Source organism: Drosophila simulans, chromosome 3R, assembly GCF_016746395.2.
Source record: "Drosophila simulans strain w501 chromosome 3R, Prin_Dsim_3.1, whole genome shotgun sequence".
Taxonomy (NCBI): Eukaryota; Metazoa; Arthropoda; class Insecta; order Diptera; family Drosophilidae; genus Drosophila; species Drosophila simulans.
In genome coordinates this window covers 19,487,057-19,503,881 of record NC_052523.2, presented here as the reverse complement: position 1 = coordinate 19,503,881, position 16,825 = coordinate 19,487,057, and the positions used below count along the sequence as shown (strand labels likewise).

Genomic DNA, 16,825 nt, shown 5'->3' with positions numbered 1-16,825 from the left:
AATATAAATATTATTTAAAACCAAAACTTTAAATGAAATACAAATTAAATAAATTATTTATTAAAATTTAAATTCAGCCATTTGTGCCAACTTTAATGACTGTCGAGGAATCGTCGAACACAAGTGGTGTCAAACAAAAGAGAGCTTTTAGGTTCAAGAGAGCGGTTGCATGCGGTTGGTTCGACAGAGCCAGGCGAAAAACGTTATTTAAGCAGCGTTGCAGGCCGTGGCGTGCCCATAATATCAAAAAATCCCGACTAAAATTCCAAAATAAAAGATATCACGGGATGATATTTAGTTTGTTCTATTAATTTGTATTGCCGCGGCAGGGTCCGCTGAAATTTAAGGCCCAATTTTAAATTCAAGTTAAAGTGGCGCCATTCAACAGTCGGAAAGATTTTCAACAATCAAAATAGTTGTTTAATAGTAAAAAATGCGTCCGTGAGTGAGGAGTTTTGGCGAAACAGCATCGGAAGGAGAAGCGGAAAACGGCGAAGGGCGTGCAAGGCAGAAGTAACGGTTCCTGGCGGCGTGTGTGCGAGTGTGTGTAAAAATGTGCTTGGCGGACGACAAAAGAAACGGAATGCGATTGCGGGTGCGGAATTAAAATAAAATTCATACGAATTTATGCGCCAGCCGCGTGTTTTTGCGAGCCCTGGGTATGTATTGGTGTATCAGTGTTAGCCGGCACTACAAATTGTTGACCGAAAAATGGTGCAGTTCAAATTAGTTGGTAACAAGAAGTAAAAGAAAAACAGGGCAGCGGCTCATTTTTCGTTCTCTCATTCTCGCCGTGCGTATTTTACAACTTTACAACTACACACTACTATTATGTGCCGTTGGTCCTGTTTTTTTTTCTGTTGCCATTGGCTCACGTCATCTCTCCAAAAACTACAACAATCAATCGCCGCCTTAGCCACACAGAAAAAAAGAAGATGGAATTGCGCGGGGTATTAATTCGTTAATAAAATGTAAGGTGTGCATAATAATAGATTTTTGGCTTGTCCAGTATCAATAGAAAAGAAATATAAATAACAGTGCACTTCGTGGAAGTATATCAACTTTTCTTTCTGTGTGCACACTTATTCTTACTACCCATTATTCTACGCACAGAGCGCGAGAGTGAGATGGAGAGAGTAGAGAAAGGGCGAGACAGGGCTTGGCCCCATCTCCATTTTACAACTCCAACTTCGCTGCCACTGCTCATTTCATGCTGATTTATGGCTCTAATAATAGGTTCGCTCAACACACAGCTTCCGAAAGGATTACCACCCAAAAGGATAATGCATAGTTTGTGTTATTGGCGGCCATAAAAGGGGGACTTTTAAAGTAAACGACCCTGGATTACAGTTAATTACAGTTAGCCGGGGCCAGTGCGATAGAGAGAGGGAGAGAGAGAGGGATACGCCTTGATCGATTTACGGCATTTAACGCTCAAGTGCGTACGCGTGTGTTTTCTTTAAACTCCAGTGATTTGGAAACTACAAAGAAGAGTACTCTTATAATTAATTCATGCTTATGATATTTCAGGCCTTTGGAAATTTGCATCGTTGACGAGGCGGAATGAATCGATGACTATTTGCTGCTGATACGGCCACATCTGCCAGCTGTCTTGGTTCGCCTTCGCCCCCTCTCGCTCGCTCAGTCGCGTTATCCTGTGGAGCTCCAAAAAACAACAACAAAAAACAGATTCCTTGCCCGAGGCTCGGCATCCAATTCAAACTTCAACCAGATCGAACTCGAACCGCAGCGAACTCCAACCGAAAAGCCTGCGCAGGAGTGAAAGAGAGAGGGAGAGAGAATCGGTGCGCGAACGGGCTCTCCGCCGGCAGTGGAAGTGAGAAAGGGAAGGGACGAGAGGCGGAAGTGGTGACATCTGTTTTGCCGCTTTGTCAGTTGGCGGATGCTGCTCCTGCCGAACACGAACGAACGCGAACGAGCACGAACGAACAAGGAGCGCAACGTGAACAAGTGTGGAAATTGGAATTTTTATTCAAAACAATGCCCCTGCTGCAACAGGTATGTAAATAATAATAAAACCCATTCGCACTCCAGAGCGGTAATTGAAACGCTCACGTACGAATAAAGTCGGCTAGAGAGAAAGAGGGAGAACGAGAGAACGAGCGTGCGAGTGAGAGAGCTCTACATCAGCTGGCTTTTTCAGTTCACCTTCCCAATTGGGATTCATGAGTGGCTGGCCCGGGATGATCCTAATAAGATTAGTGCCCAACTTTACGCCTACACTTCTGAGAGTTTTTCACCCCCACCACACCACCCACCGACACAGCCCCTTCCGCCAACGTCTGTTGCACATTATGAGTAGTTAAATTCGATTAAACTTGCGGCGTTTTCTGCGCCAGACACCACTGCGCCTCCTTTTCGTCCTTTTTGCCGCCGGGTGGGCGTTTAATTGTACTCTTTGTTGCGCAAAATAGTTGCGTGATTTAATTTCGCTCGCCTTTATATGTTTTTTAATTCACTTAAATGAGATGATTCGATTAGGACACTCAGCGGTACAGAAAAAGCGCAGAGAGCAAATGGAAGCACTGGAAAAGCGGATAAAAAACAGAGCCAAAGTTGTTGGACACGCTTTACAACTGCCATTAGTATCTAGATTTGTATGTCTTTAAGGATGCGTAAAAGTTGGTTTAATAACCTTTAAGCTCCAGTGGCAGTACATGCATGGCAGCTATTAGGCTCTTATGGCTCAAAATATTACATGTCCCTTACTGAGTTTTTCTTTATCCTCTGGAAAATTAATTATCCTGCTTGACAATCCGCTTCATATCAATACACATCAAAATTATGTCAGATACGGCAATTGCCCTTCACCCCCAAATGTGAATTACATGTAATGATTACAATATCCTTTATGCTGATACGCACATGCTAACCAAACCCGACGACTCGGCTCATGCCCCCGCCGACCCCAGACTTGATTTAAGCGATCCTAAAGCGACTGTCAATATGTGTGACAGGTTTTTTAAGACGCTTTCCCTCGGCGGAGCACTTGGTCCCATTGTTGGCTACGCGGCCCGTTTGTATCCTTGCCACGTCTTCCGCCTTTGGAAAAAGTTGCTCATTGTCGACTGTGACAGGAGACCCGGACCCGTCTATTGCTCATCATTCAGGCATTTGACGACAGACGACGCACAGGGGTTGAGGAAAAGCCGCCTTGACTACGTCAATGGATTGGGGGATGGCTTTCAAGGAGGCGGAGATGGAAACGAAGGTGGAGGATGAAGGATGGAGGTTGGTTCCGTGCTGCATCCATGGCCCGAGTTGGCTGACAATGGAGCTGCGCATTTGTTACAATGTTTACACAAATATTTAAGGATAATCCGACGATTTCAAAGGGGTTATTATGCAATTTTTCTTCTCATTTTATTGTGGCTGCCAGCAGCGGCAGCAAAATGGTAGAAAAAAGATCAAAATAGACCCAACTGAATAACTAAATGCAAAATGTCAATTTCGTCGTGTAAGCAGTGTCTATCCTCCGCCCCTCCCCCCCTGCCGTATTGCTATACATTCATATTTATTTGCTGGTAATGTCTAAAATGCGTCTACTTCATGCCAACGTGGCGTGTACTTAATGTCCTTCTGCCTTTCGTATTATTTATATATTTTTTGCATTCATTTCCATTGCGCCATTGCCTGCTGTTTAAAATGCCTATAAATAATAGTGGGGGCCACAGCGGAAAATTTGTCGGTCATAAGAAGTGCTGTACATTTTATTTGCCATTTTAAGCCGTAGGATGTGTGATGTCCTGCTCTGCATACGCCCATATCCTGCTGTGACATCGTTTCGTACAGAATTTCCCTCTATTGTCCTTGGACCAACGTCTTGGTTCACTGTCCAAGTGCAGGTCAGTCCATGAATGACTCCGGGGTGCTGTTAAAAGGATCTTTTGGCCTAAGACATCAGAAGATTCTGTGTAGCAAGATGTCTGGCATAAACACTTGCCAACATTACTGTATTTTGCATAAGTCATATAAAATTACGAATGACAAATTGAAGGAACTTTAAAAGAACTTTAATATTACTATTCTTAAAGCAAACTAACCTATCTGCTTTACCTGTTGATTGCACACGCCCATAAATATTACACTAATAGTATAATTAAGTGAATGCTTGGCCACTTTCCCTAAACGACTGCCTGCAAATGCCAGTTATTAGCCGGCTCAAATTTGATTGCCAGCGGGCAAATCATTGGCATTATTCAAACCCAAACTCGAGTGAATGCTCAAGAGGAGGCGGCAATCATTTCGAGCAAATCATTGTGCTGGGCGATGGCGGCATTAACAGTTGGTTATGTACACTTAAGTATATGCCGCAGGCCAGCTTGGTATGTCCAGGCGGCCATAGCCTGCCATTTCCACTCCCACTCCCCCCCAATACTCCGGCTACTGCTCCTGGTTCTGGTTCTGATCCTTGGCAGACTATTGGAATGTCTCGACATTTCGCGCAAATGCCAAAAGTACAAGGCGGCCAAGGCGTCCTCCAACAATGCGGTGGCAGCAGCCCCAGGGCACATCATTAAAATGTCGATACCAAGCAAATCACACGCCCGCCGCCAGCGAGAAGGATAACAACCAAGAAAATATCAACCAGGGTGCGTTGCGTTTGTTGCACTACCGCATTTTGTGGATTGGGTATAGTGGTGTTTGGTATTAGGGCGTAGCCCATTGCAATATGAGCCTCTGGCATTTAACAAAAATGAGAAAGGAATAATACAAAAATGAAAAAAAAAAATAAAGAAGGAGTGCGGAAAATGGCAGAAAAAATGGAAAACTGAACTGAAAACAGAAAACGAGTGCAAAATTCAATTGAATTTACTTCGCCAGACGTTGCACACACTACTGGGCTCAACTAGCATTTAATGCATTGGCATTGGTGGTGCGGCATGCGTGGTTGTGATGCGGCACCGCCGACACCGCCCATCGTCCGACACCACCTACCCACCCACCCTTTTGTGACCCCCTGAACTCCGGCTGATGCACACCATTATTGTGGTTGAGCGGATGACGAAAGGTGGCCTGGTCGAGAGGGTATCAGGCCTTTTGGCCAATGGAATGAGCCCGAGGATGCGGATGGAGGGGCCAGGGGAGGGAGGGCTGGGTTGGCGGTGGCGGTGGCATACACACAATGCTGTTGCGTTATCATTAAAAGCGAACAAAAATGCGGCAAAAGAAAATAGAAGCAAACAGCAATGAGCAACAGCAACATCCAGTCGGAGCACCAACAACACCAGCAACAAGCAACAACAACAATACAAGGCAAACCACAAAAGGGCAGCATCCAGTTGGAGTCGCCTCTTGTTTTCTATATCCTCGCAAAGGTTCCCAGCAACTCTGTGGAGCGTTTTTGAAACGCCCGTGATGGAGCAGTTTTGTGAACTGCAGGCTGCAGGTGTAAGCTCTGTCGTTAAAACTTGTCATGAAATAAGGGGAATATAATTTATCTGATCTATATTAAAATTAAATCATTACAAAAGATCAATTAACATTCGATTCGATGAGTTAAATACTACTTGTTGAATAATTGTACTAATCAGTGCGTTTTGCCAGCAAACATTGTTATCTATTAAAGCGTAGCATACTTATAAGGGCACGATGAACAAATATGAACTAATTAAAATTATATTTTTAATTCTAAGGCATCAGCCATTCGAGATCTTATCGCGGCACTTTTGAAACTGTGTTGTATTTCTGTTTTTAAATAGGCCCGGAAAAGTTGTGCCTTTTCGCCTCGTCGTGGGCTGCCTAAAAAATGTGCAGCATGCAGCACCCCCCGTTGGTGGCTGCTTCTGCTGCTGCTTGCACCGCCACCTTCATTCGGTTGGAGCTGGAGGAGAGCACCAGAGGCACCCACCATCACCAGAAACAGATCCACAGATCCAGCGGCAGTAGCAGTGGCAGATAATACAGTGCGGAAAAAGCGCGTGTTTTATTTCCACTTAGCACTCATACAAACGTGCATGTATTGAATGCCTGTTGACGGCTGCTTGGCCCACCATACCGCCTCCTATGGAGCCCACGCCTGGTCGTGTGCCCACTCCTCACCCACCCACTGGCGCCCCAGAGAAACAATAACAACGGCAACAATGCTCCGAGAATCGGAAATGTTGCCGTTGAAACTGAAATGTCGCTACGCTTCTCTCGTTTGTTCGCCGAACGGAGGAGGGGCTGGCTACGCCCATGTAAAGGCTGGTGCTGTCAGTGACTTGCCTGAATTACGATATTGTTATTATTAAATGGATGGGCTGCATGCGAAAGGAAACTGCAACTGCGACTGACTCCGCTGAATGGAGGATGAGGTGGTGGCGATGCTGGTGGCAATGGAGGTGGAGGTGGTGGAGGTCCTGCAGCCTGCGAAGACGTCTGCTGCGCTTTGATAGTTGAGTTCTGATCCAGAAAGGCATTTAATGTCTTGTTTTCATATTGCACAAAACAGAGGACACAAAAACAAGCAGGCAAGCAAGCATCCATGGAAGGCATGCAGTTATGTAAATATGATGGCGACACATCGCGTAGTCAAAGCTGATGAAATGGCACTCCACGACATGCTCAAAACTCAATTTAATTTGCCCAGCCATTGGCATTTAATGAAATGCACAGCACAGCACAGCTCAGTTCAGTACAACACAAAACAACACAAACAAGGCAGCATCTGCAGAACGAAGTAGGATGAGTAGGAGGTTGGCCATGGAGGAGGTGGAAGAGGATGAGGATGAGTAGAAGGCGGAGGCGGAGGCGAAGGATTGGGCTTCAGGATGCTGGATATGTAGGCGCAGCAATTACGTGCCACTATATCGGAAACCAACGCCAGGCTCTGCTTGCTGTCCTGCAGGCATTTGCATCTTATCGAATCCTTGTGCCATCCACGACTCCGCCGGCCTGCGGACAAAGTTCGAAGTCAAAGAGGTCTCGACTCCGGTGAATGCTTTTTAATTTGCAAACATTAAACGCTTTCGTTATACGCCGCCACTGCATTCTTGGTGAATCCACTTTGTTGAACTTTTACTACAGGTATATAACGAATTAAACTTATAAACATTAACACGGGTTAATGGTGCGCAATGTCAGATATTCCTATATCTTAGATCCCCAGTTTCTGAACTGTAAGTTAAGATCTTAAGGTCTTTTAATTGAAAGTTAATTTAAAATATTACTTCCAAGTTAACTTTTTAATAAAAAACTAGCAACATTGCACTGGGTTTAGAATGTCCTCGTAATTTGCCAATTGTTTTTTGGGCGAAATAAAAACTTTGTCGTAAATTGAGTTGCATTTACTTGATTTCCCCCTTGGCAGTCGGCGGCAATCGTTTTGCAGCCACGCCAGCAGCTTATAGATCAGAGCTCCATAAATTGTGCATCCCGAATCCTTTCAGGGGATTTAAGCACTCGCCACGTAATATGCAAACACTCTATTACCGCTGGCAAATTCAAATGCATTCGGCCATAACTCTTATCCTTTATGGACTTGCCAACGTCGCTGTTCCCGCTGCCCGCCTTGCGATTCCGTTTTCGCCCACAAGTTGGCAACATGTAATCGGCCATAAAAAATTACAACTGTGCATTAACCTCTGGCTGCGGTCACTGGGAGCGGGAAACGGGCGGTGGGCAAAGGGAAATCGAAACGAAACGAATCGAATGAAGTGGCCCTTGTGGAAAGGAGGAGGCGGTGGGCAGCGGAAGGGTTGGAAAGGGACAGGAAGGGCAATGGCGTCGACAAGGACAACGTCGTTATTGAACGCTTATCACTACATGCCATCAAATTTTAATGCCGAAAACCCCTTTGGGACGGAGCACGAGAAGCATTGGAAAAGGATGGCAAACAGGAGCAGGACATCTAATAAGTGTTGTAAGCGATGCAAACATAATAATTTGTATGACTTCTGAAAGCAGAAACATGTAATTTTACAGAGGCTCTGGCCCCGGAAACGCTTTCAAACCCACTTCCCCCATCCGTCGACCACCACCATGCCACATCATGTGTATGAGTGTATCCGCTAAAATGCAGGCCAGGCCCAGGACGAAATCCCAGCCAGACCAAAAAGCAGCCGAGGCAAATCGCTTGCCAAAAATGAAATGCAAGAAAAGCCCAAGAAAATGGACAACGGGCCGGGGTAGCAGGGCAGGAGAAGTGGGAACACAAAAGCCAAGTCGAATGGACATAGGATAAATAACTACTGAGTTATGGGTGGAACGGCTCCTTGGCCCCTTGGCTGACATTTTCGGATCGGACGCAGAGAGATGCCGAATATCTCCATGTAGCCATCAGCTGGCGGCGAGTGTGGATGGGGATGTGGACAGTGAGAGAAGGATGCTCGGACACAGCAACGCCATTGAATCAAAGCAGCAGCAGGAGGAGAAGGAGCTGAAAATGAAACTGGAGCTACAATATAAGGGGAGGTCCTGCAAACCAGGGGCGATCTTAGGACGTGGGGCGCACGGAATAGAGCAGTCAATAGGCCAGGGTGCAATCTACGCGTGAACGGGTGGTTAAGATTTTTTGTCGTATTCAATTTCGTTGTTTATGGGATTTTGCCGGGACGAGAGTGTAGAGTAGTTGGCCGGGTATTGTCGCTGGATTGAACTGTTTAAATTCTAAAGTATGAAATTGATAATTTCACTTTTACACGAATCTTTCCAATGGTGCAACAATATGTGAACAATAACAATGTTAAGATATTTACATTGAAGATGCAAGACAATCGATTTGAATTCATAATCCTAAATGATATATATTTTACGACCTGCTTAACCATCGGGTCCTTGAAAAGAGTATCTCCGCTTTCTTTTAATGGCGGTGGCCTTAGAATTCTCGTTAGTCTCTTTGACGCCTTTTCTATTTCCGCCAGCGAAAGCTTTTAGCGTCTTACTGGTTTTTTTTTTTTGGACGACGGATCTGGGGAGGATGCGGTTGCGGATGCGGATACGGACGCGGCCTCGGCATTACAAAATAGCTAGAAGACTATTTGTAATTTGCATTCATTGACGCCATTTTTTATCGCCTGCCACAAGTTGTAACTGTGGGCGGACGGGGGCGTGACGTATGTAGGCTAGAAACAAAGTCTGAAATCCCGCACAAAAACACACATATATATATGGGCCACAATGCCGCCTCTCAACGGAGCCGAGTTGTCCGGCACATCCCCGCATCCTTTCATGGAGGATAGGAGGATGTGTGATTGCCGTGCGTGTGTTCGGATGTTCGTGTCATTTCCGACTTTGCACGTACCTTCATCAAGTTGTCATTCAATTTTTAAATCCATAGCAAGTTTTGTACTTAACATAGTTGTGACATCTTGACAAAGACTAAGGAAGCCGTCGACTGTCGCTCCGTTCCCGGCATTCAAAACTTGCCGGCGGATGGAAGTTCTTTTCGTTCCCCCGCCACTTGTGTCAGTCCTTTATGCTGCGATAGATCTTTAACTTGTGCCCCTTACTGTTTACTGGTTCCATTTCGACCAGGAAAATCGCATCATTTCCACTTGCTGAACATATGAGCAAATGAGTTTTCGCAAGTTCATTTAAGTTCCTATGGAATTCTTTGTCTGCAATAGATCACTTGATAACGTAGTGGCGCTGGAGATCGCTGTGTTTATCGTAATATGGATTCTGTGAAATACTTACCTCCTCCTAAAGTCACATCCATTTGGCTAACCTACTGTCTGCCTGGCATAGAAAGTCAAGGACTTGGCCGAATCCTTTTTAGGTAACTAGAACAACTCTTTCGCACCCACTCATCAGCTGACCACCGACCGTCGTCCACCGACAGTTACTTGTTGCCTTGGCTTTGGCACATTTCGCTTTATCCTCATCTGAGTCCTCGTCATCCATCCCCACATAGACACACTTCCTTTTTCCCGTTTCCGATTGCTGTCACTCGTCTCGATTCGTTGGCTTTCGTTCCGTTTCGTGGGCTGCATTAATCCGGCGTAATGAGTTGTACGCCATTTTGCGCTAAATTGTTTGGTGAGTGCCTGATAACAATATTTGCACTAATTTGGCATTTTTAAGTGTGCTCCACTGACACTTGATGCGCTTTTAATTGCGCCCAGGCGCTCGAGAGTGCTTCAGAGGAGAGCGAGGAAGATTCGGAGGAAAGTGCGACACAAGGGTCGGGTCGGCTGCTGTGGTGGGTGCTGCAAACTGCTGAAAAGTGGGTGGCAAAAACTGGGGGCTGGGAGTGCTGCGGTGCGGCGGCATTGTCTCCTTGTGGCTGGCCTCGTGCGGTTGCCACGTTCTTGCCCCTTCTCCGCTCGCCGTTGCCTGGCGTGTGGCAAGAAATGTGAAAGATAAACGATTCATTAGTTGCTGCTGTTGGGTGGGTGGGCGCAGCAGGAACTCCTTCCATCCGCATGAGACACACCTAGAAAAGAAGTAGACAGCGAGACAATAAAAGTTTCAGCAACTGTCGACCGTTTTTATTACGATTGCAGTTCAAATCGCTTGCTTGATGTCATCCTTTCTACAACAAGCTTCGCTATCTTTTCATTTCCAGTACGACACCCCTGATTGCTCCGGTTCTGGTGGCAACATGCGTGCCCTGAGCGGAGGCTCCACAACGGATCTGCTGCAGAAACACTCGATAAGCTCCTACCTGGATCACCACCAGCAGCAGCAGCAACAGCAGCATCAGTTGCAACTGCAGCAACACCAACAGCAGCATCTGCAGCACAGTCTGTTGGAGAGATGCAACGACGATGGATTGATATCTTTTATAAACGGTGAGCTCTAAAATTAGTTGAATTAGTTAAACAGTTTGTCCTTTTGGAGAATCATCATCGAAAGACCATCAATTTTCGATTACGTGCTGAAAAACAGTGGCTTATTCTTTTACTTTGTTGTCAAAATTGCTGGGCGCAGGAATGTCAGAACACAATAGAAAATATTTCAATAGTTTTTTACTTTTAGAAGTCGGCACACATAATTCGTAGACACTGTCATTATTGTTATTAACTTAATTTAATCATACACATCTTTTTCAAGTCGGACTGCACCACCGCCGTCCGCAGCCATAAATTTTCATTTTCATTTCCATTTCAAATTGTTGCAACGGTGCCAGCAAGAAGCGCTAATTAAATTTTACAGTACCATTCAAAATTTTAAATAAAAAAGGGCCCCAAATTCTTTTCGTTCAATAAGAAAGCGCAGACGCAGAAGCAGTCCGTTACAAAGGCCGAAATCGAAGGCCAGAAAGGATTCCATCAGGATCAGTACACACATGTTGGGAGTCGAGAAGCCATATGTGGTAGAGCCAGCGATGGCCGTAGCGCAGGACTCGTTTGAATTTGGCAGCAACGGCGATGGGAGCTCCACCAACAGCCACACAAGCAACGCCAGCTCCAAGGACCTTGGCAGACTGACTACTGGCGACGGAGCCCAGAACTTGGCCGAAGACAGCAGTGCCAACAGCAATGACCAGGACAGCCCGGACAACACAAACAGCAACTGCAGTACGCTTAATTTATTAGCAGTTTTGTCGAATATTTGCAAAGTGCTTGAGGGGCAATAGTTTTGATTTATTGAGGGCTGGACAAACTGTGCGATAATTGTTGACATTGTACTTACCCCACCATCATCCTTCTTTTACTGCCTGCAGATCCAATCACACTGAACGATCTACTCGGCTTGTGCGGTGCCAGCACTGCCAATGAAGTGGTCGGTACTGGCCAGACCCCCTCGACATCAGCGCCAATACTGGGAGCAGGAGGAGGCGGAAGAGCAAATGGAGCTACAGCCGGCGCAGCAACGGCAACAGGAGTGGGAGTTGGAGCTGGAGGGACATTACCTGGGCCAGGAGTTGCATCGATCCAGGGAGGTGGAGGAGGAGGAGTCGTGGGGCAATCCAATGCCACGTGCAACACCTCAGCGGCTAACCCATCCGCCAGCTTCGGTGGCAACGGCAGCAGCAGCGACGTCAATAATCTGCTGCTCGCCAGTGCTGCTGCCGCTGCCGCCGCGGCTGCCGGTGATGGCGCTCAACTGTCCGCCAATGCGGCGGCCTACGCTCCGCTGACGCCCAGCTCCACTCATTCGTCGGCCTCGCCGGGGACTAAGTCGAATTTTGACTACTTCCAGGTAAGGCCAGGTGTCGACTTGCGATGTCCGCCCGCCCGGTTGATGCTACCCACGGGCTGTGACCTTCAACCTTCAACTTCTCTCTAACTGCACTCAACTTGCACCGAATTCTCCTAACTTCTTGCTTGTACTCGTATCTATCCCCCGAAAATCCAACCTGTATTTCTGGCACGGTGTCCGTAACCGTCTTATGATTTTCTAACTTTCCCCTCTGTCTATGTCTCTGTGTGTTCATGGGTGGGTCGATAAATAAGTAATTTATTTAAATTAAAAGCCAGGCGGGGCTTTGGCTATACAAGTTCCAAAAGTATTGATAGTTTACGGAAGAGACTATATTTCATAGAATAATAATGTTAACTGAGTTAGTTAAATCAGTGGTACTCTGCATTTGTAAATATTTCTGAAAATAATCGACCCACTCTGTGTTTGTCATATAAATAAATCTTGCAAGGACTTGAGCATGCGAAAAACCTTTACTATAAACAATAAAATCGTAAATATAAGAGTCCTTCAAGGTATGCCAACTTCGTTTTAGCGAAGTTACCTGTTGTCGTTACCGTTTCCTTTCCTCATTTTAATTTATTCGTTTGTTTCCATTCTTTCTTTCTTTTTGGGTGAATTGGCGAACTTAGTTTGAAAATGTTGCACAAAGTAACCCACTTAAGGCTTTCCAAAGAACAAACATCAGCTTCGATTGCTCTGCACCCTTATCGCCAAGTACGCCTACATCTATTTACAATCGCTCCTTTCACAGTTCACCTTTAGTCAGGTAATAACCGAAATATGATAATGTGGCACTCTCTCCATGATTTGAACACTGTGATTAATCGACTCATCCACTCGACCCTTGCAGCGACAGCAGCAACTCGTCCAGCGGCATTGGCGTCTCCATGGACTCCATCAACATGTTCTACAACCAGCAGCAACAACAGCAACAGCCAGAGCAGCAAGGTTACTCCAGTCTGGGCAACTCCATGGGCAGCGGATTGGGACTTAGTTTGGCAAACGCTTCCACGCGCTCGAACTCGCCAGAGAGTCAGAACAGCAGCAATTCAACCACGGAACAAAATCTACTGGACATGATTGTAAGTGATTCGAATGTAACAAGGGGGAAATATTACTAACGAAATTTAGCTTTAGCCTTAGGGGATTATTATGTTCTTAGATTATTATTAATTGCTTTTATTGCCCAACTTAATAAAGACACCATAGATTTTTCGTTCACTTTACAAATAATATTCGAAGGCTTTATTACAATTTATATTTTTAAAGTTTTGTTTCTTCAAAATTGCAGTTTACAATAGGTATAATGGCTAAAGTTTTACATGTGGTAAGGTCAACTTGGTAGCGAGCGAACCCGATGATTTTGCTTAATAATAATGGCCAACTTATCCTATAGTTTATCCTCTAAATCATTCGTCCTATTTTACCTAATGAGTGAAATGTTGCTTACTACTATCTTTTAGAATTTGCTGTCTGTAAATAGCAACAAATTACCACATCAACAACAACAGCAGCAACAACAACAGAATCAGCAGCAATTGCAGGTTCAGCAACAACATCAGTTGCAGCAGCAGTTTGTCAACCTAAACAGAAACTACGAGCAGCAGATATCTGCCAATTTGGGTACCCAACAACATGGCTTCGAGCACAACGGCGTGGGTGTGGGAGCTTCCAGTAGCGGGAACGAGAACTGCTTCAGCCAGTATAATCTGGAAAACATTACCAGTGTGGACATGGAGCTGGCCAAACTGCAGAATTTGCAACGCATCAACACGCTAAAGCTCCTGCAGGCCCAAACTCAACAAATGCCGCTGATCAACCAGCTCCTGCAGAGCTATGCCGGCAACGCCATGGGCAGCGTCGGTGGAAGCAATCTCAGTAACCTGATGAGCGCAGGTGGATCGTCACTGATGACAGAAATGGCGGGAAACGTTGGCGGCATTGGAACCACCAACGATAGCCACCTGGATCGCGTAGCTAAGTTCTATAGGAGTTCGGCTGCCCTGTGCGATGCCACATGCACATGGAGTGGACAGCTGCCGCCGCGTTCGCACCGTATGCTCAACTATTCTCCCAAGGTCTTCCTCGGCGGGATTCCCTGGGATATTAGTGAGCAGTCGCTCATCCAGATCTTCAAGCCATTTGGATCTATTAAGTAAGTCTAACCTTGAGTAAAGTTAACACTACTTGTGAGTAACTGAAAATCCTCATATCCTCAGAGTGGAGTGGCCCGGCAAGGAGCAGCAGGCGGCTCAGCCCAAGGGCTATGTTTACATAATCTTTGAATCGGACAAGCAGGTCAAGGCATTACTTTCGGCCTGTGTGGTTCAGGTGGATGATTCTCACTGTGGTAGTAACTACTTCTTCAAAATCTCTTCGCGGCGTATTAAGTCCAAGGATGTAAGTGCAAAGAATAATACCAAGCTATCCATATTTAATGCTTCCAAATTCACTAGGTTGAAGTCATTCCTTGGATTATCGCTGACTCAAATTTTGTGCGATCCAGCTCCCAGAAACTTGACCCAACGAAGACCGTGTTTGTGGGCGCACTGCATGGAAAACTGACTGCCGAGGGCTTGGGAAATATCATGGATGATCTTTTCGACGGCGTGCTGTATGCGGGTATAGATACGGACAAGTACAAGTACCCGATCGGATCGGGACGCGTGACTTTTAGCAACTTTCGCTCCTACATGAAAGCCGTTTCGGCCGCCTTTATCGAGATTAGGACCACGAAGTTCACCAAGAAGGTGCAGGTGGATCCCTACTTGGAGGACGCCTTGTGTTCAATATGCGGAGTGCAGCACGGTCCCTACTATTGCCGGGAATTATCGTGCTTCCGGTAAGTTTTATTAATTTATATTGTAATATTTTATTTCCTATATTCTGTTTACAGATACTTCTGCCGCAGCTGCTGGCAATGGCAGCACAGCTGTGACATCGTCAAAAATCACAAGCCCTTGACGCGCAATTCCAAGTCGCAGAACCTAGTTGGCATCGGACCATCTTCGTCGAATGTTTCGTTACCCTTCTCTGGCCACAGAAGTAATAGGGACAACAAAATGGGGAATGGTCAGCAGCATCAGCACCAGCAGCATCAGTACCAACAGCAGAAACAGCATCAGCTGCAAGAATACTCGCAGCCCCACAATCTTAACGTGATGGGAAACTCAGGAGCTACCAATGCCGCTGCCACATCAATGTTAACTCTTCAGCAGCGGCAACTTCAAAAGGTGCGAATACAGCGTCAACAGCATCCGGCGATCTAGACTGTTACGGCTTTTATCCACACCGTTTTAACGGATGTTTCCGCAATATAATGTGCGAAACTTTGGACTTATAGGCGACGTAGTAATATGGCGGAGATAGTTTTCTTTCTGCCGATGGAGACCCGGGCTCATCATCGTCACTATCATTGTAAACACAGTTTTATTGATGTGTATATTAGATCGGTACAATATGAAGCTTACACTTTGAGTTTCCTTTAAGGTAATTAGTGTTAGACGACTTCCCCAAAACGAACATCCTCGAATCGAAACAAAAGACCCCCATTCATACTATTTTTTGATAATCATGCTTACATATCAGCATTTGGAGCTGGCATTCGAATGCTAAGTGAATGATACATGAAATGAGCAATTTCATTTACTCATAACCCTCATACAAATACTACTCAAGTTACTTTTTGGCTAAGAAAGCAGTTATTAATTCCTAATTTGTATGTTTAATTTTAAGGAAACGAAACCGCGCGACAAATGGCTACTTGAAATGTCTCGACCAATTTGCCGCGCTGCGAGATTAGAATCACCATTTTTGTTATGTTTTGTGCTATTACTGAGGAATTTTATGTAGTTTCTTTTTACATAGCCAAGCCCCCGACTCGAGTTAATATGATATTATATTATTTGGATTGTCCGTTAAGCGTTTATCAGGAATTTCAATTTTTAAGAAAACATTTTAAAAATTGTAAATTCGTTTAACTCACCAGTCTCCCATTTTTGTTTTTCATTGAATTGTTACACACATGAGTTATTATAAATATATTGTTTAGTTTTTTTTTGTTTTGGATTAGCTTTAAGCATTATCCTTGTGAACATTAACGCGATGCCTGATTGATTGTTGAACTTTGTTTTAAGCATTTATCATTCTTTGGCTTTTTTGGCTGTTCCAGTTTTAGAGCTCATGGGCAATAAGCATATAATTTATGTCTCCATTATTTTTCATGTATTTTGAGAAAGGATCTCTCCAGCGCTTATCTATAGAAAACACACATATGTTGTACATATACAAAAATATTACATATTGTACATTACAAGGCTTTATATAATTTAAAACTTGATAAGTTTGTAAAACCTACACAGAATAGGAAAAAAAAACCTAAGTCTATATCTTAAACACGAATTGATCACTAAACGATAAAATAACGCACACACGTATTCACCAACCAAACAAATATACAAAATAGCTATTGAATTCGCCTTGGTTTCATTTGGCATTTCCTAATCCAAGCTCAACCCAACTAAACACTAACCTGCGCTTCCCATGCTAATTGTTAGTCTTAAGAATAAAACGATGTTAAGATACTTAGTCGAATATCAAAAGTTAAATTCAAACGAATTTAAGCATAAAAACAATCAAATTACTTTACCAAGCAACTGAAATACTCCAAAAACCAAAAGCAACCAATGTAATCGAGTAGTTCAGACTTTACGAAACTAACGCTGCGGGTGTT

General features: G+C 44.8%; 1 protein-coding gene across 3 annotated transcripts; it reads left to right on the top strand.

Annotated features, from left to right (window-relative positions):
• The first annotated feature begins 205 nt into the window (after positions 1–205).
• LOC6729215 (cytoplasmic polyadenylation element-binding protein 1) lies at positions 206–16,566 on the top strand. 3 transcript variants are annotated; one of them, XM_016174882.3, is made up of 10 exons: positions 206–659; positions 1,531–2,019; positions 10,511–10,736; positions 11,612–12,090; positions 12,723–12,859; positions 12,944–13,175; positions 13,557–14,248; positions 14,313–14,493; positions 14,550–14,935; positions 14,990–16,566. In XM_016174882.3, exons 2-10 carry the CDS (start codon positions 2,002–2,004, stop codon positions 15,360–15,362), a joined length of 2,724 nt encoding a protein of 907 aa, XP_016035868.1. In that variant the 5' UTR covers positions 206–659; positions 1,531–2,001; the 3' UTR covers positions 15,363–16,566. The 3 variants fall into 3 exon arrangements, with proteins under 3 accessions (XP_016035868.1, XP_016035869.1, XP_002104536.2); XM_016174883.3 differs by lacking the exons at positions 206–659; positions 1,531–2,019; positions 10,511–10,736 and adding an exon at positions 10,893–11,465; XM_002104500.4 differs by lacking the exons at positions 206–659; positions 1,531–2,019; positions 10,511–10,736; ... (1 more) ...; positions 12,723–12,859; positions 12,944–13,175 and adding an exon at positions 13,290–13,420.
• Positions 16,567–16,825: the final 259 nt, after the last annotated feature.

Bases quoted from the DNA above. Each gene is read 5' to 3' on its own strand.
- LOC6729215 (XM_016174882.3), top strand. The intron at 13,176-13,556 runs GTAAGTGATTCG...ACTATCTTTTAG, and splicing joins AAAATCTACTGGACATGATT to AATTTGCTGTCTGTAAATAG. The intron at 14,936-14,989 runs GTAAGTTTTATT...TTCTGTTTACAG, and splicing joins CGGGAATTATCGTGCTTCCG to ATACTTCTGCCGCAGCTGCT.